Below are 24,463 nucleotides of genomic sequence, written 5' to 3' on the forward strand. Positions count from 1 at the left end.
ATCATCATGGACGCCCGGGTGGATTTTGACATCAATGAGGCGGTTAAGCTGTTCGACAGCGATCCCTCCGCGATACCCACCCCCGAGGCCCCGCAGGCGCTGCAAGACTGCGAAGATGAGCCAGAATCGCTGTCGTCGCCCGGATTGATCAACAGCGAGCTGAATCCTGTGGTCGATGCCGTGGCAGAGAGTCCAGATGCGATTACTCGCAGCTCTGTGTTTGACACGCTGCAGTTTCTCTTGAAGTGCGTCCCCGCATATCCAAAGGATACAAAACAATATGACGCGGAACCTAATTCTAAACTGTTCCGACTATCTAGGCACTCGTCGCAAATCCCGCCAGCCATCCTCAGCAAGATCCTCGACCTCATCTCCTCGGCGCTGTCCACGCAAACCGACATCATCCACGCCGACCTCGAAGCCGAAGACCAAGATGCGATACCACACCACAAGAACCTGCTGGAGATGTACGGCTTCCTTCTCCGATGGACCATCTCCGCCGTCGAGACCAGAGCGCTGGAGAAGTCTGCTTCCGCACCAGCAGCGCGGGGGCGGGGTAAGGCCACAAAGACGAAAGCGGGAGGCGGCAAAGACGTCGTCTGGGATGCCTCAGCGCAACTAGAGACGGCTCTCGACCGCATGAGTAAGGTGCTGAGGCTCAAGCTGGGCCGAATCTTCGTTACCACCTCGGAGCGAGATACCTTCATCGGCCTCTTCACCAAGCCAGTATACCACATCCTCGAGAACGAGGCAAGAGTCAAGAGCAACGCCATACGGAGTCACTGCTTCAGGGTTCTGTGCTTTGCCGTCAAGTCTCACGGACATGCATACAGTAGGTAGAAGAGGACTTCGACAAGTGACTATGCTAATACCCATGGCAGCTGCTCAGACGTCCATCAACCAGAGCTTGACATACTTCGAGCATCTGGCAGAACCCATGGCCGAATTCCTCTTCACACTAGCCGACGCTTTCGACTACCCACAGCTTACCGAAGACGTCTTGAAGGACATCAGCAGCAAAGAATTCAGTTCTACCGATCTGAAGGGGCCAAAGTCCATCTCGACCTTTCTTACCAAGATCTCCGAACTCACGCCGCATCTTGTCATTCGTCAAATGACGTTGCTCGCCAATTTACTGGACAGCGAGTCATATACCCTCCGTTGCGCTCTGATTGAGGTGTGCGGAAACTTGATCATCATGCTTAGCAAGCTGAGCCAGGACGACCGCAGCGAGCAACACAAGCAACAAATTCGCATCTTCTTCGACGTACTCCAGGACCGCTTCCTGGATATCAACCCCTACTGTCGTGCTCGAGTGATGCAAGTCTACATCAAACTTTTGGATCTAGAGCAGAAATACCCCAAGCGCAGGCAGAAGGTCGCCGAACTTGCTGCACGTAGTCTGGAAGACAAGAGCAGTAATGTACGTCGCAACGCAGTCAAGCTGCTCGCGAAGCTCATCTCAACCCATCCTTTCACTACCTTTGATGGTGGATTGCTATCGACGAAGGATTGGGAACAGAGGTTGTCCGATGTCGACGCTCAGATCGACGCCTTACAACCCCCGGAAGAGTTACGTGAGCGTGCCCCGGGTGAACAGACTGTAGACGAGACTCTATTGCAAGACGCAACCCAGGCCGATAACGATGAAGCATCCCAACATCCAGCCGAGATGTCCGAGGAAGAAAGAGCTGCTGTAATTGCAAAGGCACAGAGGGACGCTGCGACCGCGCAAGAACTGGAGAAGTTCCAGGCAGTACGCAAGTATCTGATGGAAGCGCTCAAGTTCATCGAAGTCCTCAACGACGCCGCTGAGGTTGTCACTCAACTGCTGTCGTCCAAGAACAAGAGCGAAGTTATCGAGGCCATGGACTTCTTTGTGACAATCGACGCATACAAGATCGCGAATGCGAAGCTTGGTATCCGGAGGATGTTGCGTCTTATCTGGACCAAGGGCAACAGCGACGAAGGCAAGGGTGTTCAGACACATCTGTTGGAGTGCTACAAGGGCCTCTTCTTCGACGCGCCACCTGGTTTTGATGCCAATGCAGTTGCTAACTACATCTCGAAGAACATGATCAGTCTGACATTTGGCACAACCCCCGCTGAACTCACGTCACTCGAGCAGCTCCTCAGCACCATGATGAAGCAGGGGCTAGTCAACGCCTTGGTTATTCAGAAGCTTTGGCAAATATATGGATACCAGAAGAAAGACATTTCCAAGAACCAGCGCCGTGGAGCAGTCATCGTCCTGGGTATGCTCGCACTCTCGGCCCCACAGATCATTGTCGAGGAGATGGAAGTATGTCTGCGCATTGGTCTCGGGGAGCTCGGCCGACGCGATTTGGGCCTGGCTCGATACACCTGTATAGCTCTGCGCCGCATGAGTCCACCACCTGGAAGGCAGGCCTCGAACGACAAGCCAGTACAGACCGTCAAGCTTCCAAACGATCACGCAGTTCTTGTCAGACTGGCCGCCATCACCGAGATGCCATCCGATAGCAAGGAATGGTTTGGCGTTGCAGAACAAGCCATCAGTGCTATATACGTCCTCTCGAAACATCCTGACGTTTTGTGCTCCGAGATCATTCGCAAAGTTACAAAGCGTGTGTTTGCGGGACAAACCAAAACTGAGTCACGGCCGACGTCGAGTTCCAGTGCTGCAGAACCAATGGAGGTCGATCAGGGAGATGAGGAAATGCCCGACGCGCCTGCAGCTGAGGAACCACAACAGAAGAAGCAGAACTCGGCGCTTGCATTATCGCAACTGCTTTTTGTTGTCGGACACATTGCCATCAAACAAATCGTTCACTTGGAGCTTTGTGAGCTTGAATTCAAGCGGCGCAAGGCTGAGAAGGACAAGATGGCACCAACACCTCGAAAATCCATGTCTTCGTCGGGGCCCACACCACTCAAGAAGGGGCGGAAGCGGGGTTCGACCAAAGAACCAACGCCAGCGCCTGAAGAAGACGATCTAGAGCTCATGGCGGGTACGAACGAAGATGACTTCACAGAAGCTATTGCACACGTTCGTGAACGCGAACTGCTCTATGGTCCACAATCCCTCCTCGCAAACTTCGGCCCCCTCGTAGCAGACATTTGCGCCAACAACACGTCGTATAACCACCCGACGCTACAAGCACAAGCTGCACTGTGCTTAGCTAAGCTCATGTGTGTCAGCTCAGAGTACTGTGAGACGAACCTCGGTCTGTTACTTACCATCCTCGAACGAAGCCAGGACGCTGTTGTGCGCAGTAACCTTGTCGTCGCACTCGGCGACATGGCTGTATGCTTCAACCATCTCATCGACGAGAACACCGACTTTCTCTACCGCCGTCTGAACGACGGCGACCCAAGCGTCAAGCGAACATGTCTCATGACCCTGACCTTCCTAATCCTAGCCGGCCAAGTCAAGGTCAAGGGCCAGCTAGGCGAAATGGCCAAGTGTCTCGAAGACAGCGACAAGAAGATTGCAGACATGGCGCGCATGTTCTTCACCGAGCTGTCCACTAAGGACAATGCCGTGTACAACCAGTTCATCGACATGTTCAGTGTACTCAGCGCCGATTCTGGACTGAGCGAGGATGCCCTGAAGAGAATCGTCAAGTTCCTGGCTGGATTCATTGAAAAGGTACGTTCGAATGATTTAACCGTGTTGATGACCTTATACTTACTTTGATTAGGACAAGCACGCCAAACAGCTAGCAGCCAAGCTTGCGTCCAGGCTACCGAGAGCAGAGAGCGAGAGACAGTGGAACGATGTCGCGTATGCATTGAACCAGCTTCAGCACAAGGACGAGGACATTCAGAAAATGGTCTCGGATGGTTTCAAGGTTGTGCAGGCAAATGCTTGATTGAGCTGCGTCTTCGTCTTTCACCCTTCTTGTTCGAGTCGAATTGTTTATGACTGTATGAAAGCGATGATACCCTGGGTTGGGTTGCGTTGGATCGGGGGCGGTAGATAAGCTTTGGCGTTTGGACTCACATAGGATATTTATGCAAGTTTTACATCACCGCAACGACGAGAAAGTACACAAAAAGCGTATTGTTTGAATTCGTGCGACATACTCTACACTCGTCCATCTCGTGCACCAAGAACGCCCGTAGATGCTGCTAAAAGCCAACTTTTGGACCGACATCATAAAAACCAAAGTTACGCCGATGAAAATGCGTAAAACAAACGTCCTCTCGTGTCGTTGATCCCTTCTCATCCCAGCAATTGTACTTCCTCCTTTCCTTTATGGACCAACATTGAACTTCAGCCTCACACCCATACTAGCCAGCTCAATGTCCAAAAACTTGAGCACACCAGGTACCGCCACCACAGCGACGTCCTCACCACCGCTATACCGCATGCCCTGGGCATCCATCCACAAATCCGCTTTGCTGCTATTCGCATCCGCCAAGACAGCACACCTCCTGCAGCGGATCGTGAGATCCTTGCCGCTTCGATCCTTCTTACGGCCGTACTCAGCGACGGTAGGTGTAGTGCTGAGGAAGGAGCCGCAAGTACGACATATGGAAGCTTTCGTGTAGTCGGAACAGTTCATCAGACGGTCTTGCAGTAGGAAGGCTGTGCCGTGGGCAAGCAGGGAGTCGCGTTCCATTTCTCCGACACGGATACCACCGCCCTTGCTACGTCCTTTGATGGGTTGGCCGGTTGTGGAGACAACGGGGCCGGTGGTTCTGGCTTGGAACTTATCGTTGACCACTGGGGGGTTGTTAGTAGATGGGGGTGAGATGGTAGGGAGGGAGATGCTTACTGTGACGGAGACGTTGGTAGTAGACCACACCAATGTAGATGTCTGCGTGGAGTTCCTGACCTGTAATGCCAGAGTACATGGGCTCGTTGCCGTAGTAGTTGTAGCCTGCTTTTTTAAGCTGGTGGCCGAAGTAGTCGACGGCTGTGTTTTGCTCGTCGAAGCGGAAGGGCGTTGAGTCTTGGGCCATGCCGTGGAGCGCACCGGATTTTCCGGCTAGCGACTCGACGAACATACCGATTGTCATACGCGAAGGGAAAGCGTGGGGGTTGATGATGACGTCGGGCTGCATGCCGCTCTCAGAGAAGGGCATGTCTGGTGTGGGGAACTTTTGACTGACGACACCCTTCTGTCCGTGACGGGAGGAGAACTTGTCACCGACGACGGGAGAACGGGGAATTCGCAGTTTGATACTGAGCTTTTGGCAGGGTTGGGTTCCGTCTTCGGCTCCGATGATGCGGACTTCTTCCACGAAGGCGAGTTCATCGTCTTTGTATTTGAAGAACTGGGTCTGGCCGTCGCGATTAACGTACTCGCCGGTAGCTGCGTCGTACGAAACAATGTGCCATGCGGCAATAACGTCGCCGTGACGCAGCATAGTGCCAACACGTGGAAGACCATCTTCATCAAGGGTCTCCTTGGATGCGGCCTTGACCAAGCCCTCAGGGGCAAAGCCGAACAACTTAGTCACTGACCTCGCGGCTCGGCTCTTTCGATTGCCTTCCTCGAGGTCGCAGATCTTTGTCTTGTATACGGTTCCGTGGCCAAAACCGCGCTCGTGTGAAGATTTGTTCAAGATCATAGCGTCGTCCATGTCGTATCCGGTGTAGGAAATGACAGCAACGACGGCGTTCATTCCGTTGGGGAAGTTGTCCATACCGTATTCGTTGTGAAGCGGAGCTCTGGCGATTGGTGTTTGACCGGTCTGTAGGCGGTAGGTCTTGTTGTCGGTTCGGTATGCTGTGGCAGTTCCTGGTGTACCCATCGATTGTTTACCCATCTGACACTGGTACATGTTACGGGGCGATTGGTTGAAATCCGAGAAAGGCGTTTGGTTGGCGATGATACTGAAAATGTTGGTTGGGTCAAACTCAACATGCGTCGAATCGCCAGAAACGATCTCGGCATCTGTGCAGGCGATGGACATGTAGGGCTGCTCAAACGGTCCTACGTAGTCGAGCTTGCCGAGAGGCAGGTACTTGACAGGTCGGTACATTCGAGAGCTTTGTGAGAAGAGGTAGACACCGGGATATTGACCGCCATTGGATCCGGGAATGAAACCAATCTCCATCTCTAATGGCACGTTGTGCGAGCCTTCGACCTTCCAGTAACGGAGTGTATCGGCAATGGTCTTGGCCTGCTTGGGCGAGCAGAAGCCTAAGACACGGCCATCCAGTTGTACGACCACACTCGCTTCGAGAGAGGCGGCTGACTTGCTGGATACGCCTAGTTGCGCAACAAGGTTGGGAATCGTGGAGACATCGACGTTGGAAGTGGCGATCTTGCACTTGTGCGCGAAATGGTTGAGAAGTCCACAGGGCGATCCATCAGGAGTATGTACAGGGCACATAAATCCCCACGCCTCAGGAAGTAGCTTTCGAACAGTTGTTGTCTTCAATTGTGCGAAGAAGGCACCTCGATGCACCATTCTGAAATGTGAAATGAAACGAGGGAAGTTGAGTTTCTCAGCGACCACGACGTATCCAGAAGTTTGCTGCAGATCCAGACCCGTTGGACTGACGAGATTACCAGTACTGAGGAAGTACTCCAGAGCTTGTCCCAGGTTCATGTTTGTTCGTCGGAGGATCTTGGAGTTCCAGTCCTTGGTAAAGTCTTGGGATGTGAAAGGCTTGTACTCGTTCTTCCTTCCCCACTCCCTCAGCACAAGTTGGAAGCTGTTGAGCCACTCTTCTAGCTTCTCTTTCAAAATCATGCCGTAGAGTTGTCCGCCTAGTAGGATCTCTTGGAATTGTACAGCATCGGGGTTGTCGACAGCGCAGTCACCTTCGACCAAAGCGTAGAGTTTCCTGGTCATGAAGAGAAGCATCCTGAACTTGTCGGCATCCTGAGCTGGTGTGACGTTGACGCAGCCTAGATGGGGTAATACGATCTTGCGGAGGAATTCCGTACCGGCCTCCTCGTCGGCGACGTCAGCGGGCAGACCAAGTACAATCTTGAACTTTCCACCCAGATATGCCCGTGTCTTCGCCTTGGAGTGTAGCCCGTAGACCTTGTATGTGCGGAGTAGCAGCTCTACTCGGTCGGTGACGAACTGCTTCTCTTCGAGACCTTCGGAACCGGCTGCACCGACCAGACCCTCGAAAATTTCGCGGTCATTCGTCTCGACCAGAGCCTTCATCACCATGACGATGGGAACCAGGTATTCTGACTTGCGCCATGAGAATCGGAAGTTGACGTTGCCGTCGCTGAGGTAGTGCAGGGCGTTCGATTGCGAGGTCTGGTCGGGTCGCATCGATCTGAGGGTGATACCGAACTGGGTGTAGCCGGCGCCACGGTTGGTGAAGGCGCCGCGCTTGATGGCCATGGGGTAGTTGCGACGGTTGACCTGGAGGAGACGAATGATCTTCTCGATGCCGTTAACGATGAAGTATCCACCCAGCTCGTCGGACTCTTCTTTCGCCTTGACCAACTGCGCTGGCGACATGCCTTCCAGCTGGCAGCGGTTCGATCTCAGCATGACGGGTATGCCGCCGAGATCCACGACGTCCTCGTTCCAATCTCCATTGTTGACCCTCCACTCCAGTCGTGCGCGCATCTTGCCGCGGTATGAAGCATGTCGTTCGCGGGCCTCGGCGGGATAGATGTTGCGGTTCTTGAGCGCGACCTTGTTCGAAGGCGGCAGGACGGGCTTGTCGAGGAAGACCTCTGATATGCGCAGGTAGAGACGGTTCCTCTGGCCTGCGTCTTCGGGGGCTGCGTATGGGTCGCCATCGACAAAGATCTTGGTGCCAATGTCTTTTATGCCTTGGTCAAGTTGGCCGCCGCGGGTAAAGATGGTGTTGAACGAGTTGATGTGGGGGTCGACGGCAGCCGCGAGCATAGGGTATGCCGTCTTGTCCTTGGGCGGGTTGCGGAACAGGTCATGCCGCCTGAGGGTATCAAACTGGATATGTTAGCCTGGCATAGTTGTGTCGAAAGTGCTCTCTTGCCTTGGTCGACCATTCCTGAGGGCTGTCTGCCCGTGCGGGAGGCGCCATGATTCCGTATGCGGCTATTACGGTGAATGTAAGATTAGGGCGCAATCTGTAGCGGCATGCGCAATATTATATCAAAGAATGTGAGTTGTCGCGGTCGCAAGCTGCAGCGCGACTGTGAAGATGCGAGGCTGCGCTCGAACTTTTTTACTAGACTAGTCGGATCCATGGTTGGGTCACCCCTGCTAGCGCGCTGGCCAAAGTCACACGCCGCGGCGGCTCCATCACTCTGCTGCAGCGTGAACCACTCCGGGCTTTCCTTAGGGCGGCACAGCTCTGCTCTCTACTTCCTCACGGCATTGCCTGCGCTCTTTGCCCCCCGACGCATCTCAGGAGACGTTGTCCATTTGCCTGTTGCTGTTGCTAAGACTACGGCGATCGCGCCTACTACATGCCCCGCAGCAAGGATCAAGGTTCCCAGACTTCCCTCCATCGCCCGTACATCACCACTCCTCCCGACCAGACGACAACTCCACCGAGTCAGCCCCTGCCCTGACGACGGCCATGGCGAACCTCTTCCGCCGCATCTACGACTGGCTGCTCCGCCTGTTCTGGTATGTCTACCTGTCCTTTTCTACTGACCCCAATGCGCACCTGGCTGCCTGATGCGCCATTTGATACTCGCCCAACTGCTCAGCTTCCGCCCAAGAAAAAGCAAACTCACCGGCGACGATAACATGGCGCTCCTGCTAACCTGCGATACCATTCAGGGCGACCGAGATGGACATTACCATGATCGGGTTGCAAAACGCTGGCAAGACTTCGCTGTTGAGAGTTCTGGCGGTGAGTATCTTCCTGATGCGGAAAGACCCTCCTGCGTCAACATCATCAACTTTGATGAATGCGAGCTGACCCATCCGTTCTAGGGAGGAGAGTTCACTGTCGAGTAGGTCTACATCCGTCCCGAGTTGCGCAAGCCGGCGGCGACGTTGTTTCATCCGTGTCCCGATGCTACTGCTTTGCGCAACCTCGGGCGCCATCGTAGTCGGGCCCTGCGCTGACTGGCTCTAGCTCCATCCCGACGGTTGGCTTCAATATGAAGCGTGTCCAGAAAGGTCATGTAACCTTGAAGTGGTGAGTGCCTTCCATCTTCTCCCTGGTCACGCATGTCCGGCTCTTGCAGCGCCAAGCCCAGCCTTGCGGGGTGCAGCGCAATCTACTAGCCTCGAGGCGCACCTGCTGACCAGCGGCAACAGTTGGGATCTCGGAGGCCAACCTAGGTTCCGTTCCATGTGGGAGCGGTACTGCCGCGGTGTGAACGCTATCGTGTACGTCTCCTCTCTTGTCATGGTGGGGTGTCGCTTATCGTCATAGGTTCATCGTCGACTCCGCTGACAAGGAGGCTCTGCCCGTCGCTGGCGAGGAACTGAAGCTCCTACTGGAGAAGCCTGCACTAGAGGGCATTCCTCTTCTCGTCTTGGGCAACAAGTCCGACTTGCCCAACAAGCTTTCCGTCGACGAGCTGATCGAGGCGCTCGACCTCAAATCAGTGTCGCACCGGGAAGTGAGCTGCTACGGCATCAGCGCAAAGGAGGAAACCAACCTCGATGCCGTTCTCCAGTGGTTGATTGCCCGAGCCAGCAAGTGAGGTATTATGTTGTTCGTATTCGGTCGACGTAACGTGACCGCGACGGTCAGGTGCCGCTCGCAACGCATTCGACTGGGTTTGGTGTTTTCGCAACTTCACGACGCCGACGTGCCTACGTTCTTACGAATTACGGTCGTCAGCTTTACATGACATCTTTAATGATTCTTACGACTTGATGGAAGAAAAGACGGGCAGATCGCTCTGCAGGCTAGCGATGGCCATTCCAGTTCCCCAGCTCGACACATTTACTTCTTCTCATATCATTATGACGGCTACTGCCCCTTCCTCATCCTGTATCATCCTCTTTGTTTCGATTTCCAGCGAAGACGTAGCGGCTAAGAAAAGACGGAAGATTTTGGTCCAGGTATGATTGACATGTAAAGTTGCGCGCGCTCCGTCTCTTGTTCGGCTCCATGAGGAGTGACCTGAGTTGTAGCGATATAATGGTATCCTCGTCTCTGTCATGTGTCGCCCAATGCTGTCTCCGTGCTCGTGACTATCGCATGCGTCGTGTGCAGGTGCGCGGCATCTGGTTTGGTATGGACAAATCGTTTGGACAAATGTTTGTCGAGGGTTCCAGCGCAATTGCGTGCGCAAATTCGTGGTGACTCCTCTCTCCAGCGGCCTGGCCTTCCAAATCCCGTGTTGCACGCAGCTCAATGACTCCGGTACATGGTAGCGCCGCGGAAGCAGCACCTCGCGCCAAACATTGCAACGAAAAGAACGAACAAGTCCGGAGGGGAAGGTAGAGAGGATCAATGCACCGAAAGCAAAGAAGAGAACAAACAACTAAATTATTCGCACAACTCACGCCCGCTGGCAGAAAAACGGGGTGGGACCCAAGCAAAATCCATGGCCATGAACAATTGAACAACTCATCCTGCATTAGCGCCTCCCAGGGAATCTTGAGCAGAGCCCGTCTGATTGGTCAGACGGCGGCGACAGCAATGCGAACCCTTGTCGCAGAGCTGGGAGTGGAATGGCAGGATGGATTGGCAGCCGATGAGCTGGAGGGGGTGCACGGGGAAGTGGGTGGGATGTTGCGATGGGGATGGGGACGGTATGGATTGAGGGTTTGTGGCGTTGGGGACGGTGGGTGTGGCGCTGAGGGTGAGGGGTGCCCAGGTGGGGTGGGGTTAGGGTTGATGGGGTTGAGGTACAGTACTTGATGTTATGTTTGTGAGGGACTTTGCACGGAACGCCAATTGTGAGAGGATTGCGTTGCGAAGCATTACATGTTGAAGCATCCGGCAAGATGTAATGTGGTTGTTGGTAGTCAATTCCGTCTGGAAGACTCACGCGGCATCATCATCACAGAAGACACAAGTCGCAAAGGTTCTCGTTAGACAACCTTGGTGATACAAAGAACACACCACCCTCGAGTACATCCCACAAGTACCGTACAAGACGCGCAATGCACCCATCTCACGATGTCAACGGCTGAGCGACCACGCAACGCAAAATCTCATGCGCACTGCTGACCCGAGCAAAGGGCAATGTCTCGGAACCACTGGAACCACGAAGAGGCTGAACTGCGTACCCTTGGCGCAGACTCGACACAACATTGCGAAAGCAACAGGCGCAGCAGCTCTCGTGATCCTCAAGAACCACCGTCGGCCGACTAAACTCCCTCCAAAGTCTTACCCTACTAATCAAAACCACCCGAACAACATGCGCAGCACGACATTTTGCCGCACAATCCTCCCATCTCATCTTCTCGAACAAGCTAGAACGCGGATAGCCCATCATCCATCCCCACTGCGCCTCCTCACCCACAATCAGCAGTACCAAAAGCCTTCCCAGCGCACCCAATGAGCCGAAAGCACTCATCGTAATCGTCACCAGCTTGGCCCTCTCGTCTCCGCTTTACCCGTTTAAAGCCTAGAATGCGGGCCCCAAGCCATACTCCGGGCAGCGTTCTTGGCTGAATTGTGGCTGAGCACCAACGCCCAAAGACACATCATGTCCGTGTTGAGCGGATATCGTCATAAGCAGTCAGCCAGAACCCTGTTCTTCCTGCGGATTCGTTCCATCCCATCTCCGTCGCATCTTTCTGAACTTCTATTATTTCCAGCATTTGAAACAATCGTCGCATATCGCTATAACACACAGATTTGAATATCCATCATGGTAGACCTTGAGATCGCGCATCCCCATCATGTTCCCTATCGTACGAGACAGTACTACGGGCCAGATTATGGCGACAGGTACGTTTGATTCCATGCGCTCATCATCGTCATCCTCCATCTCTCCTTGTCCATCATTCGCTGCAAAGTGGCTGTGCGACACACTTTAGCTGTGCAGCGGCGCAGTTAGTCCATGAATTTTCTGGGGAAAAGGCACGCTTGGTGGATCAACCGGATCGGCTTGGTCCTGGCTTCGCGTTGGTGCAGACGGGTGTTTGCGACAGACGACGTCACAACGTCACTGCGCCCAGCCTGGCGCCCGCATCACTCGGCATCTATGCTGCGTGACTGCTGGAATGGCCTGCCTTGTGGTGGCCCTTGCCACGGGTTTTTCTTGGACATAATACGCTGCTTTCGTCTTTCTCACATTTTGTTCTTCATCCACTCGAACACACTACGCCTCTCACCACTCCACTTTTTGCGCTTTTGTACCAAGAACACTTGCGCATCGCGTTACTGTCAATTGATCGAGAGATATTGGAGTCGCGACACACAAACACACGAACATCGCTTCTAACACGCCATGGCCAGGACGTGCTATAGCAACAGCCGGGGCTACTACCGCTGCAACTCAGCATGGAATAACTGGGTTCGCTGGGTCGTCCTCGTAGTCGTCGTCTTGGGCTTCCTACTCCTCTTCGTACTATGCTCGTAAGTCCCCCGTCTATCCTTCCCCAACCAACCCTCCCTTCCCTTCTCCAATCGCCATCCCCAATCGCCATCCCCAACCCCCTTCCACCCAGCACACCACTAACACCCCTCAGCTGCCTAACCGCCCGCCGCCGCCGCAAAGCCGGCCGACAGCCCTTCTACGGCACAGGCTGGGCCGCGCGCCCAGGCAACAACAACGCATACGGCCAAAACACCACGGCACCCTACTACAACAACCAACACAACCCCGCGCCGCCTTACTCCGCCGCGACCAACAACAACAACGGAGGTTACTACGGCGGCGGAGGCGCAAACCAGGGCTACTACGGTCAGCAAAACGGCGTCGAGCTGCAGAGTCCGCAGCCAACATACGGAGGCGGGTATGCGCCGCCACCGGGCCCGCCGCCGACAAAGGGTTAAGCGTTGTACGGTAGATGATGAGAAGGCCCCTCGGAGATTGAGATGGGGTTGGATGGCGTTACGGAGATTGTGAGAACTGGGCTGCGTTATGATATGAGATGAACTCGCGAGGAAGGACAGGATGATTTCCTTTGCTGTTGAACACGCTTGATACCTCTTTTACGTTTTAATGCTATTATCTTTCTTCCGTGTATATGCGGGAGATGTAATCTACTATTATACGTTTCACCAAAACAGCACACAGGATAACCTGCTTATAAGACCTGTTTCGTGCACATGTCTTGCTCGTTATGTAACACACGGTTGGACAATTCAGCTGGCCCAATACGACACTTCATCATTAATTATTGATCGCGTGCGTTCAAGTATAAAAGCTGCATGTATTCCATCCATTCATGTTACTCTTGGTCTCCCATTTTCAATTCTCTGCGTAGTCCCGTCAACTAATTCACAGGCAACACCAGACCTTCGTAAAAAGAGCATATGAACACGCTAAGCATACACCTTTTCAAATGATCCTGCAATGCTACCTATTCTCCAAGCCCTGATCTCTCACTCCCAACCAATCTAACCCACCAACCTCAAACCACTAGCCGGCGCACCGATCTGTGTGATGCCGTCGATCCTGCACACAGTGCCCTTGTATCTGGCGTGGTACTTGGCACCGCTGTATGGGCTGGTAACCGAAGGCATGCCGCTGTAGATAGGTGTGAAGCTAGCAGCGCAAATGTCAAAGTCGGCGAATTGATCAAAGTCAATTTCGATGACGTCGCTGGGGTTTCTCTCGGCGACCGTCTTGACGCGGTTAGCTTGCTCCTTCATCTTGGCGTTGCCGGTGCGGTCGAGCAAAGCGTTGGCAAAGTTCAGCGCCGTGTTGAGCTGCTTGTTCTTGTGCGCAAACATCATGGCTGCTGAGAGAGGGATCGAGTTGTGGGGACCCTCGAGGTCGGGGACGGTGAAGTAGGCAGAGAGTTCGAGGGCGCGCTTCTTGTCCGCGTCAGAGAGGGCGGAGATGTCGGTAGCGCCGTTGAGCAGTTTGCGGCGCTCCAATTCGATGGACATGGCAAGAATGTATTGCGTGGCCGTGTTGATTGCCTTCTTAGCCTACATCAATGTTAGTATGCGTTGGCTGGATGTATGTCTGTGAAACTTACATCAGAAAACTCAGCTTGGGATGAGACGACGTTGACCATGATGAGCTGTAACAGGCTCTTGAGGACTGCAACACCCTCCTCCAGTTTGTTCTTTTGCAAGAACTGCTTGCCAGTGGTCAAGTCAGTAGATAATATCGACTCCAGATCGCGTGGGATGATGGGCAGAATCTTGCGCGAGTCCGTCTCGTCCACCGTTCTCCGTACGTAGTTGACCAGCGAAGGCATGTTTGGTGTCGCTGGCAAGTAAGTTCGGGTTGCTTGGTAGATCTCCTGGAAGCGCGCCTCGAGAGGAGCAAAGTTGACAGCACCAACTTGTCGGTTTAGTAACTGCATGGCAGTATCGAATGATCCTGCAGCAATGTGATCCGCCGCCAAAGGTGAGTTGCGTGCCCAGAAATCAGCTTCGCTGCTTCCTGCACCAGCATCAGCACCCTCAACCTCAACGAAGTCGTCGTCTGCCTCCACATCGCCATCGTCACCCATGTCCCAGCCACCGATATCGTCGTCCTCGCCACCTCCAAGTTCAGCAGCCGCACGAGTAGGCTCGGCGTCGCCCATAAGATCCTCGTCGCCAAAGCCGTTCGCTGTTGGCTCTTCGGATCCAATGCCTTCGACTTCGCCTTGGAGGGCCTTTTCAAATACAGTCGAAGAAGCTGCGCGTGTTGGCCAGTTGGCTTTATGAGTTGGCACGATAGGCTTAGCAGGCGCCGAGGGAGCACCTATTGAGGGAAGGTTGATTTGCTCCTCCGATACACCGGCAGCTTCCAGTATTGACTGTGCCTGTTCGTCGAGACCTTGTGCCTTGGCAGTGGCATACGCTAGGGGATACAGATCGAGCTCCTGGAACATCTCTATCCGATTTTGTACGTCGCCCAGGTAGAGTGCGTTCTGGAACCGTGCCGTCATGTCACCGCGGTGCTCTGCGATCTTAGCCATGCGCTTCAGCTTGTCCTGGTCTCCGGTAGTGAGGTACAGGAAGGATAGCTTGTCGAAGTTGCGCAGCTTCTGGTAGGTCATCTCTACGGTTTGGTGGTTGCCGTGTGCTAGAGCTTCGGTGCTCAGCCGTTGCCAGAGCTTTGGTCGGTCAAGCTGCTTAGCCATCTCAACTGCAACCTCCAAGTTGCCGCATTCGATAGCGAGCTCGAACCGTGTTTGTGGATCCTGCACGAATTGAAGAGCAATCTCAGGATAGCCCTTCTTCTGCAGGTAGGAGATGATGCTCTGTCCAACCAGGCTTGAGGTCTTGATGATGTTGAGCATCTCGTCGTAATTGCGCTTGACTAGGGCGAGCTTGAAACGATATTCGGTGGGGTCGATTTGAAGGATCTTGGGCTTCGCAGCACGGTCTAGGCAGTATACATTGCGACCCTTAACCCTCACAAGGTATACTGTTTGCTCCAACGTGCGTACTATGCCATTGTCGCCGTTCATCAGACTGTATTTGATATGGTTCAGCGTGGAGTAGAGAAGGACACCAGTGTCGTCGAAGATTGCACTCTTGATCCGGATAGTCTCGTGCAGAGTGCTGACTTGCTCCAGGTTCTTGTTCGCAATGGTGACATTGTGTTTGCTCAGCAATGCGACGTGCAGTCCATCTGATGACCAGACGACGTACTTGACACCATTGACAGAGAGCTCAGCAAGGTTCTTCTTGGCCTGGATGTCGTAGAGAACAACCGAAGTAGGAGTGATCAATAGCAAGTTGCCAGTGCCGCCAAAGTAGATGTCGGTGGTTCCATGCGGGGGCTTGATGGTCTTGGTAGTGGAGTTGCTGAGATCCTTAATGTCGATCTGTTGGTTAGACTGGTTGAAGACGGCAAATCGGTTCCTGGCCACGAATACAGCCGAGCTACCAGATCCGCGCTTGGTGTCGGTCGGTTCTACCGCTCCCGAAGCGTCGCGCGGAAGGCTGATCAGCTCGTATGTTCCGCTGTCGGCTGGAGATGTGACCAGTATAGAGCGTTCGGCAGGGTTGTAGGACAGTGTTCGTGGAGGTACCCAGGCGCTTCCCAGCTTCTTGAGAGACAGCATCGATGGGGACTCGATGTTCTTCTGGAAGTCGTAAGACCGTACGTGCTTCTCCTTCGTTATGTAGAAGAGGTTGTTCTGGTAGACGGCGGATGCGGGCCGCTCGCGTTCCAGCTTGAATACCATGACACCGTTGTCGTGACCGGCAGCGAACAGGTTGATCTCAGGATGAGCTGCGATGACCCAGAAGCGATCGTTTTCGCGTTTGAAGGACTGGACCGATGTACGCCTGTTGAGATCCCATACGCGAATCGTCTTGTCTTCTCCAACGGACAGGATCAAGTCCTGATGTGGGTGGAACAGACACGCCGACGCGTTCTGGAAGTGCCCTCGGCAGGTATCGACTTCCCATGCCTTTGTTTCCGACATCCTCCACAACTTCACGAGACGGTCGTCACCAGCGGAGACGATCAACGGGAGTGTAGGGTGGAATGCGACCCAGTTAACACCTCGGTCGTGGCCTTCGAGGACGAACTTGACAACAGCATCGGTGTTTCCGAACATATCCGCCTGGTTCTGGTTCGCGCGTGCCATCTGGTCCTCGAACGACAAGGCTTGTGGTGCCGAGTGCTTCTTCCTGAGCCCAGAGATATCCCAAACGCGAACCGACTGATCGAGCGAGGCGGAAACGATGAGGTCTTCCTTCGGGTGGAATTGCGCGCACATGGTGTAATGGTTATGACCGGTCATAGTACATACTTCGGAGGGTTAGGTGTGTCTTTGCGAGGGATGCGACGGACTTACTCAGTGATCCTATGAACGTTAGTTGTGTACCAGGTGAGTAGCTGCAGTGTTACTTACGATTCTGCCAATTCCATATACGAATGGTCTCTGATTCGTGTTAGCCATTGCACATCGAACCCATAGCATGCGCTTACGGTCGTCGGAACTACTCAATATCCATGGCAGCTCGTGGTGAAAGAAGACGGTCCGGACATAGTCCAAATGGCCGTTCAATGTGAAGAGACATCGCCGGGTCTGGTATGACCAGACCTTGATCTTGTAGTCGTCGCCGCCAGACACGAATCTGTGCAGTCTCAGTATTATGTTGCTGGCCCTCCCAAGTTGTCCACCGGATGCTCACAATGGCTGGGTCTTGTGGAAGTCAACGCCGCGGACCGGCCCGTCGTGTTCTTCGAAGCGATCTATAAGAGTACCCATGCGGTAGTCCCATAGTTGGATGGTCGACGAGTGTAGCGACACAAGGATCCATGGCCTGGAAGCGGTCAGCGGGGAAGGGAGCCGCAAGGTGAAGGTATGAGCTACCTCTTGGGGTGAAAGGCAATGCCCTTGGCACGCGAAGACTTGGACTCAAACTGCCCGGAATTAGCTAGCTATACGGTCGCGTAGATGAGAGCTGCTTGCCTTGGTCAACATCGAGGGAGAGGAGGCCATGGCGGAATTGGGGACGAAGCCGCAGCTTCACCGTCGTCTAGAGTGGCCTCAATGCAAGAGACGGTAGGCGCGAAGGGATAGGGGTATAAGGTAAGGAGAAAGAAACACGGTGTTGACTATTATCTTTGGTATTGCTGCCTGCGTGAGCTGCTCTTGCTAATGTTCGATATGCCACGCAACATTCGGATTAACCGCCTAACCGTCCTGGTCTCTAGCGCGCTTTCCCCACCAAGGTCACGTGAGATCTGCCAGACATCGCCTCAACTCCGTCTGAAGCGCTCGGGGCCTGTTTCAATTTCAAGCGAACCTCGAGTTCCCACACTAGTTGCCGTAAGGCAGAGCCTCACTTCCTGACGCTGCCTCATCTCAATTTCGCCGCCGCTGCGTGGCTCGGCTCCCCTGGTCTGGCGTCCTGCAACGATGCCCCGCAGAACTCACCAATGCGACTCCGTGTGCCAGCTGGCATCGTAGTGCCAACCCTACCTACCCGCCCTGTGCAGGACAATTTTGCTGGCTGACCTCATTGGGCATCCATCCTGTCTGACGCAAGGTAGATTGCCCGAGTCTCTGTTGCGACTAATCGTTCGCAAACACGCAGCATCGGAGTCATGGAGGAAACCGATGCTGCGCATGCAAAGGGCAGCAATGCTGCAGACCCGCTCCGTGGCCGGCCAGCTCATCGCTGAAACGCAGGTGATAATTGGCGACAGCCCGCACACATTTCTGTCTCTGCAGGGAATTCATACCTCCTCCAGTACTCTTCTTCCCCTTTAACGTTCCCATTCGATCACCACAGACGCATCGCATCCGAGCTGACCTGCACTTTGTGGCTGTTACCGATCTGCGAGCTACGCTACCTGCATTGCTGCCTATAGTACTCCAATTCTACCTGCACGATAAGCCAAGGCGTTGCAGGGTTCGACTTGTCAAAACTCTCCACCTCTCCGCTCGAGCTCGCCGCTCAGATATCCCAGTAAAACACTCCCGGGCCACCTCCAGAATGATACAGTCGACGCAACTCCTCTTCCGTATTTCAAAGATTAGACACGCCTGTCGGACTTTGATCCCTTAAGAAGTCAGCACAAATACCTGAGAACATCATCGATACGTACGCGATCTCAATTGGCTGCAAGCAAGCCTGACGCAACTTTCCCCGTCAAATCACCACGACACCCTCCTGGCCATGGCAACACACCACGAATTGCCAGCCGCTGCGCTCAACGGCCATCCGCAATCACCACCCATGACGCCTACTCCTCATACCATTAGTCGCTTCCCGCCACCAAAATTCCAAACCTCTCCAATACATCGGCGCGTAAGCAACTTCATCCAGACACCTCCCCTGGAGTACATTGAACCGATCGGACACGACCATCACTTCAGCTTCACACGCCCGCAATCGTGCCCGGCATCTTCGCGTCTGTCGTCAGAGTCCGACAGAGCTTATCCGGCAACAACGTTGGAGGGATCCGAATACGAGACCGACTCTGAGGAGGATTGCGAATCGGATCAAGAAAGTGAACAAGAAGAGGAGATACCGATGCGTCGGGTAGAGAAAGCCCAATTCGTACTCGAAGAACTGGATAGCGATCCAGGCTACGACTGTGACGTAGAGGTAGTGCGACCAGACCATTGCGAAGATGCAAGGAGCGAACGGAGCGGCACAAAGGCAGCGATATTCGCCAGAATGAACGAGCTACAGCTCGAAGAAGACACTTCAGAAGACGAGGAAAGGGAGCGGATCTACCTGAAGAAGAAGAAACGATGGAGCGCAGGCATCTTCAAGCGCAGCCACAGCCAGAGCGTGGAAGGAGACAGCAGTTACTCCGACGATGACCCTCTCGATGACAGGGACCAGAATGCTCGCCGACTGCGCCGCCGCGTCCGAGGGCCTAGAAGAGGCTCGCTTATCTTCGAAGACCGTGGCTTCTCGAACACGAATAACATTGCGGAGGTTGAGGAACCTGACGAAGGAAGGGTGCTACACTCCAAGGGACCGCCATCCATCCCTAGTGATGACGCCTTTACTCTAGACGAGCTGCCGTTCTGGGGAGGGCACAACATGATGGAGATGGAATTTGAGTCTGACCAGGTGTCAGAATTATGATTGACGAATCTTAGAGGCCATTACCATGACCTTACGGCTGTTTTCTTAGCTGATTGCGTTCACGAGCGACACGCTCGCTGTCGATTGTTGGATTTAGCGTAGCGTACTATTTTCTGAATGCATCTGTTTTTACCTGCACATTGCTCAGCACCCACCAGACAGTAAGACATGGTCTAGATGCGAATTTGAAATCCACCTGCGTCTAAGCTCTGCCTTTGTTGCAGTTTGTTCTTAGAGACGCGTTGGTCTCGCGAGTCAGTGCGGGCTAAACTTAGCCATCCTTAGGTAAACAGAAGGCCCACCTGCCCAGGCGTCAACGGCGGAACCTTGGAAGCTGACGGCCGCTTGCACGCGACCAAATCCACCCACGCCAACTATCAGGCAACACGCATTCACGAAGGACGCGGATAGTCGCCCTTCCGTTGTTCTGCGCCGAGTCGACTGACCTCAGTCACAAAACGCAGCTCATCTCGCGCGAGACCACCCCAAGGCTAGCCTCACTATAGACGTTTACCGGTAGATTGCACACGCATCATCAATCCTTCGCACGGTCAACTTTTCTAGCCGTTTCATCTTCATCAGCGCAAGCGTCAAGAAGTAATTTCCATCCTTTGTTCCATCTATTTCGTGCAAGCGACGCCGTGACGCCGAAATACACCGCCCCCACAAGATCCACGCCCCATCAGCGCTCCCGCTGTAAGGCTGACGGACCGCCAGACATAGTCGCACCGACTTGAGATGCCAGCCAATGATTATTCTTGACCCCAGGATGTCTAAGCATATCGCATCCCTCGCTGAAGAAAGTACACAATTAGTCGGCAAGCGTCAACACCGTACTGTACAGCCCTCCGGAATTGTGACTTCCGTCCAGGACAGCTGATGAGTGCTGGTAAGACGGATGAGAACAATGGAGGTATAAGTAAAGCAGCGTAGAACATCAGTTGGAAAATCATCTCCTTACACACAACCAAGAAACTCATACTACCATCGCATCTTTTCCTCTTTACTTTCCATTATCTCCTTGTTTCTTTACTGTCTATCCAAGCCTTCGCTTCTTAATCAGTAATCATGTTCACCATCACCAACATCGTCGTTGCTTCGCTTGCTCTTGGTGCTGTTCAGGCACTCCCTCAGCACATCCATGCGAGACAGGACAATGCTACTTCTACTCCTGCTGCCCCGGCAGCACCTGTTTCGACGCCTGACATCTTCGACGACCTCCTCACTGCTCCTACAGCCATCAAGCGTTTCCAAAGGCTTTTGACTGTGGGAGAAGGCCCTGAAGGCCCTGAGCTCCTGAAGGGAGACGACCTCCGCAAGGCGACCGTCTTCACTTTCGACAGGAATGCGAAGCCAGCCCCTGGCGCAGAGGGTGGGGTTGCGGTCGCAGCTGTGAGTGTCCTCGTTTCTGTAATCGACACAACTTATACTAATCCCCTCACCAGAACATCGGAAACTTCCCCATCCTAACCGGTCTCGGTATCTCCACCACCGTCGGTTTCCTCGAGCCATGCGGCATCAACACCCCCCACGTCCACCCGCGTGCTACCGAGATGCTCACTCTCGTCGAAGGCGAGAAGATGGAGTTCGGTTTCGTCCTAGAAAACGCCCTCGTCGGACCCAAGCAGAACCCAGAAGTCGCAGGATACCTCAACGCCTTCGAGGCCACCGTCTTCCCTCAAGGCTCCATCCATTACCAGTTCAACAACAACTGCAAGCCAGCGACTTTTGTGGCGGCGCTCAACTCCGAGGACCCTGGTACTAGCCAGATTGCGCAGAACTTCTTTGCGCTCAACTCGGAGGTTGTGGATGCTACGCTTGGTTTCCCGGTAGGTTGCATGTGTCAGAATGATATGGAGTTTGTGCTAACGTGTTTTGAAGGGTCAAATCAACAGCAAGAACATCGACGAGTTCGGTGCTTCGCTTCCTGCAAACCTGGCCCGTGATGCTAGAGCCTGCATGGCTAAGTGTGGACAGTAAATCCACCGGGGAAGTTACGACACGTTGAGAGAGACTCGGGAGGTTGTAATATGACGGGACGACATCTTCGAAAGCAGCATACATAGCGACGGCGCGATTTAGATTCACTGAACACTTGGTGGGCATTGGTTATTGGTTTTACTTCTTTGTGGATTTACCTTGGACTTATCTGTTATGGAACTATACACTCCTTATGCAAGCGAATAGAAAACACTTGTTTATCAGAGCTACTGCATTATGTCATGCGTGAGTGTTTGTTCGAGCTTCCTCAAACGAAGGGGTGGGCAGCCACACATGTGGCACAGCAACTGGACCCTGGAAATGTTATTTTGGTGACTGTTCCCGGCCCCGCAACGACTCATCCAGTTGGGCGCAGGGCGCAAGATACACCAACAACTCACCCGCTTCGACTGAGCTTGAGAAAACCAGCCTTGAATCGCTGTTTTTGCTCACCCCTTCTTTCTCCAAACAACTCCACTACTCTCCTTCCGGTCTCGAGTCAATTGGCACACCAGCTGCCCCTCGTACCCCACCACGGCCGACACAATGGCAGACCCCGCGGCAATTCAGCAGGAGATCGCGGATATTGAGAAGAGAATCGAAGAAGCGCAGACACAACTCAAGGATGCAAAGTCAAGATTACAAAAAGCTCAGGCGGCTTCGTTCGTCAACCCCGGCGCGAACATGTCCGAGGAAGAAAAGATGGCGCTCATCAAGGTCAACCTGGCCGAGGTCTTGAACCCAGAGATCATGGACGAGGCGCTGAAGAAGCAAGGACACTTGAAGGTCTACTGGGGCACTGCGACAACAGGACGGCCACATTGCGGTTACGTATGTTGACATGGCGAGATACGGTCGCGTGCACTGCTAACGATGTATACTCTAGTTCGTACCTATCCTCAAGCTCGCACAATTCCTCGCTGCAGGCTGCCACGTCAAGATCCTGCTCGCAGACATCCACGGCTTCCTCGACAACCTAAAAGCGCCCATCGAGCTCGTCAAGTTCCGCGCGGAATACTACCGCTACACCATCACCGCGCTGCTCAAGGCCGTCAAGGTGCCAATCGACAAGCTAGAATTCGTACTGGGATCGAGCTATGAGTTGAACTCGGACTACACCATGGACCTGCTGAGACTAGCGAGTATAACAAGCGAGGCAGCAGCAAAGAAGGCCGGCGCAGAGGTCGTCAAGCAGACCGAGAACGCGCCCTTGAGCGGCCTTATCTACCCACTGATGCAAGCCCTCGACGAGCAGTACCTCGACGTAGACGTCCAATTCGGAGGCGTAGACCAACGCAAGATCTTCGCCCTCGCAAAAGACGTGCTCCCCAAGATCGGCTACAACGAGCGCGCCCACTTGATGAACCCCATGGTTCCCGGTCTGCAAGGAGGAAAGATGAGCTCGTCCGACCCCGACTCCAAGATCGACGTACTAGACGACGCAGACGTAGTAAAGCGCAAGCTTAAGAAAGCGCACGCGGCGCCCAAGATCGTCGAAGAAAACGGCGTCCTCAGCTTTGTCGAATACGTGCTCCTGCCCGCCAGCCACCTCAACTACGGCGAGCCCAAATTCGTCGTAAAGCGGCGCGACGCCGAGCCCCTTACCTACACAGACATCAAGAAGATGCAAGAAGACTACGCAGCCGACATTCTCACACCCCAGGATCTCAAGCCCGCGGTTACGGAGGCGCTCAACGCGCTTCTTGAGCCTGTGCAGAAGGAGTTCCAGGGCAACCAGGAGTGGAAGGATATCGAGCAGAAGGCTTACCCGCCGCCGCCGGTGGTCAAGAAGGAGAAGAAGGTTAAGAATAAGGGTACTTTCCACCCGAAGCAGCGGAATGTGGAGGCTAAGCCTGACGGGCATGTTGAGGGTGAGGACAAGGACAAGGTTGATGTTGGCACTGAGGGTGGGGAGAAGGCTATTGAGGGGCTGAGTTTGGAGGAGAAGAAGTAGATGCGACAGTTAGATGTTTAGTGATACCGTGTAGATGAGCATACTAGTTGCCTCCGTCGTTGCATATGCCTACAACACTCTGTTTAGTAGTGTCTGTGAGGATTACATGCTCTGGTTGATACAAATGTCTCGTCCTTCATGGAGCCTAGAGAGGGCTACCGTGGTATTCCACTTCCAACAGCTATGAGTCTTCCTGTTCCTCCAAAGCCGCCAGTGCCACTAAAGGCTGCCGACTTCGTACCTTTTCCCCTCTGGATGAATATTTGTTGAAGCAGCTCCGTCCCTCTCTCAAGAGTACAACTCCGCCTCATCCCTCCTCATCTCCATCACCCCAGCCCCCTCTCCATGCATCCCATGCTCAGGTCTCTTCAACGCCGTCCCCTCCTTCAAATACAAAATCAACCTAAACGCCGCATTCCCATTCAAATAATACCGATGCAGCCTCTTACTCCGTATAAACCCCAGCCGCTCATACAGTTTCAAACTCGCTGTATTCGACACCTCGGTCTCGAGGACGATCTCGTCGGCGTCGCGGGCGGTCATGGCGTCGATGGCGAGGCGAACGAGTTGCGTGGCTATGCCGCGGCCGCGGTATTCTTCTTGCGTGGCGAGCATGGCGATGTAGCCGCGGTAGGTGCCGCTTCGGTGGGGTTCCAGTTTGCAGGTTATTACGCCGATGAGGGTGTTTGTGGGGGAGAGGGCCTGTGGGGGGAGGGGGAGTTAGCATACTGTAGGGTGGTTTGGGGGAGGAGGGGAGAGGGAGGTACCATGTAGCATAAATCACCCCATTGGTATAAGAAGTACCGGTATACATAGATACTGTATGGCTCGGAGAGGTCTTTGGAGATTAGTTGGCGGATGGCGGGGAGGTATTGCTCTTCTTTCGAGGGTTCGTATTGGACATATTGGAGGTCGTCAGCTTCCTTCAGCTGTTTGGTCGAGAGTGCCGCCGTCGCCGTCGCATCAACTGTGACGTCGCCATCTTCATTGCCGGCCATGGCGCGTGGGAAGGAGAGCACTGCGCG

General features: G+C 54.0%; 8 protein-coding genes across 8 annotated transcripts; 6 read left to right on the plus strand and 2 right to left on the minus strand.

Moving 5' to 3' along the window:
- Nucleotides 1-6: 6 nt before the first annotated feature.
- Nucleotides 7-3,854, plus strand: J4E92_003961 (uncharacterized protein; the record flags this gene model as incomplete). The annotated part of the gene is made up of 4 exons (XM_051495354.1): nucleotides 7-245; nucleotides 321-832; nucleotides 882-3,631; nucleotides 3,684-3,854. 4 exons carry the CDS (start codon nucleotides 7-9, stop codon nucleotides 3,852-3,854), a joined length of 3,672 nt encoding a protein of 1,223 aa, XP_051354373.1.
- A 384-nt stretch (nucleotides 3,855-4,238) lies between these two features.
- On the minus strand, nucleotides 4,239-7,978 carry ACR2 (DNA-directed RNA polymerase I subunit RPA2; the record flags this gene model as incomplete). The annotated part of the gene is made up of 3 exons (XM_051495355.1): nucleotides 4,239-4,711; nucleotides 4,764-7,870; nucleotides 7,941-7,978. 3 exons carry the CDS (start codon nucleotides 7,976-7,978, stop codon nucleotides 4,239-4,241), a joined length of 3,618 nt encoding a protein of 1,205 aa, XP_051354374.1.
- A 501-nt stretch (nucleotides 7,979-8,479) lies between these two features.
- J4E92_003963 (uncharacterized protein) lies at nucleotides 8,480-9,563 on the plus strand (the record flags this gene model as incomplete). The annotated part of the gene is made up of 6 exons (XM_051495356.1): nucleotides 8,480-8,529; nucleotides 8,686-8,758; nucleotides 8,842-8,861; nucleotides 8,987-9,049; nucleotides 9,172-9,243; nucleotides 9,290-9,563. 6 exons carry the CDS (start codon nucleotides 8,480-8,482, stop codon nucleotides 9,561-9,563), a joined length of 552 nt encoding a protein of 183 aa, XP_051354375.1.
- Nucleotides 9,564-12,394: 2,831 nt separating this feature from the next.
- Nucleotides 12,395-12,820, plus strand: J4E92_003964 (uncharacterized protein; the record flags this gene model as incomplete). The annotated part of the gene is made up of 2 exons (XM_051495357.1): nucleotides 12,395-12,400; nucleotides 12,554-12,820. 2 exons carry the CDS (start codon nucleotides 12,395-12,397, stop codon nucleotides 12,818-12,820), a joined length of 273 nt encoding a protein of 90 aa, XP_051354376.1.
- Nucleotides 12,821-18,580: 5,760 nt separating this feature from the next.
- J4E92_003965 (uncharacterized protein) lies at nucleotides 18,581-19,504 on the plus strand (the record flags this gene model as incomplete). The annotated part of the gene is made up of 1 exon (XM_051495358.1): nucleotides 18,581-19,504. One exon carries the CDS (start codon nucleotides 18,581-18,583, stop codon nucleotides 19,502-19,504), a length of 924 nt encoding a protein of 307 aa, XP_051354377.1.
- Nucleotides 19,505-20,572: 1,068 nt separating this feature from the next.
- Nucleotides 20,573-21,484, plus strand: J4E92_003966 (uncharacterized protein; the record flags this gene model as incomplete). The annotated part of the gene is made up of 3 exons (XM_051495359.1): nucleotides 20,573-20,896; nucleotides 20,950-21,333; nucleotides 21,386-21,484. The coding sequence occupies 3 exons, from the start codon at nucleotides 20,573-20,575 to the stop codon at nucleotides 21,482-21,484; spliced, it is 807 nt and encodes a 268-aa protein (XP_051354378.1).
- Nucleotides 21,485-22,030: 546 nt separating this feature from the next.
- On the plus strand, nucleotides 22,031-23,438 carry J4E92_003967 (uncharacterized protein; the record flags this gene model as incomplete). Its single annotated transcript, XM_051495360.1, has 2 exons — nucleotides 22,031-22,315; nucleotides 22,371-23,438. The coding sequence occupies 2 exons, from the start codon at nucleotides 22,031-22,033 to the stop codon at nucleotides 23,436-23,438; spliced, it is 1,353 nt and encodes a 450-aa protein (XP_051354379.1).
- Nucleotides 23,439-23,726: 288 nt separating this feature from the next.
- NAA30 (N-alpha-acetyltransferase 30) lies at nucleotides 23,727-24,436 on the minus strand (the record flags this gene model as incomplete). The annotated part of the gene is made up of 2 exons (XM_051495361.1): nucleotides 23,727-24,140; nucleotides 24,206-24,436. 2 exons carry the CDS (start codon nucleotides 24,434-24,436, stop codon nucleotides 23,727-23,729), a joined length of 645 nt encoding a protein of 214 aa, XP_051354380.1.
- Between the last annotated feature and the right edge of the window lie 27 nt (nucleotides 24,437-24,463).

Source organism: Alternaria infectoria (assembly GCF_024043175.1).
Source record: "Alternaria infectoria strain BMP 0036 chromosome Unknown scaffold_5, whole genome shotgun sequence".
NCBI classification, from domain to species: Eukaryota; Fungi; Ascomycota; class Dothideomycetes; order Pleosporales; family Pleosporaceae; genus Alternaria; species Alternaria infectoria.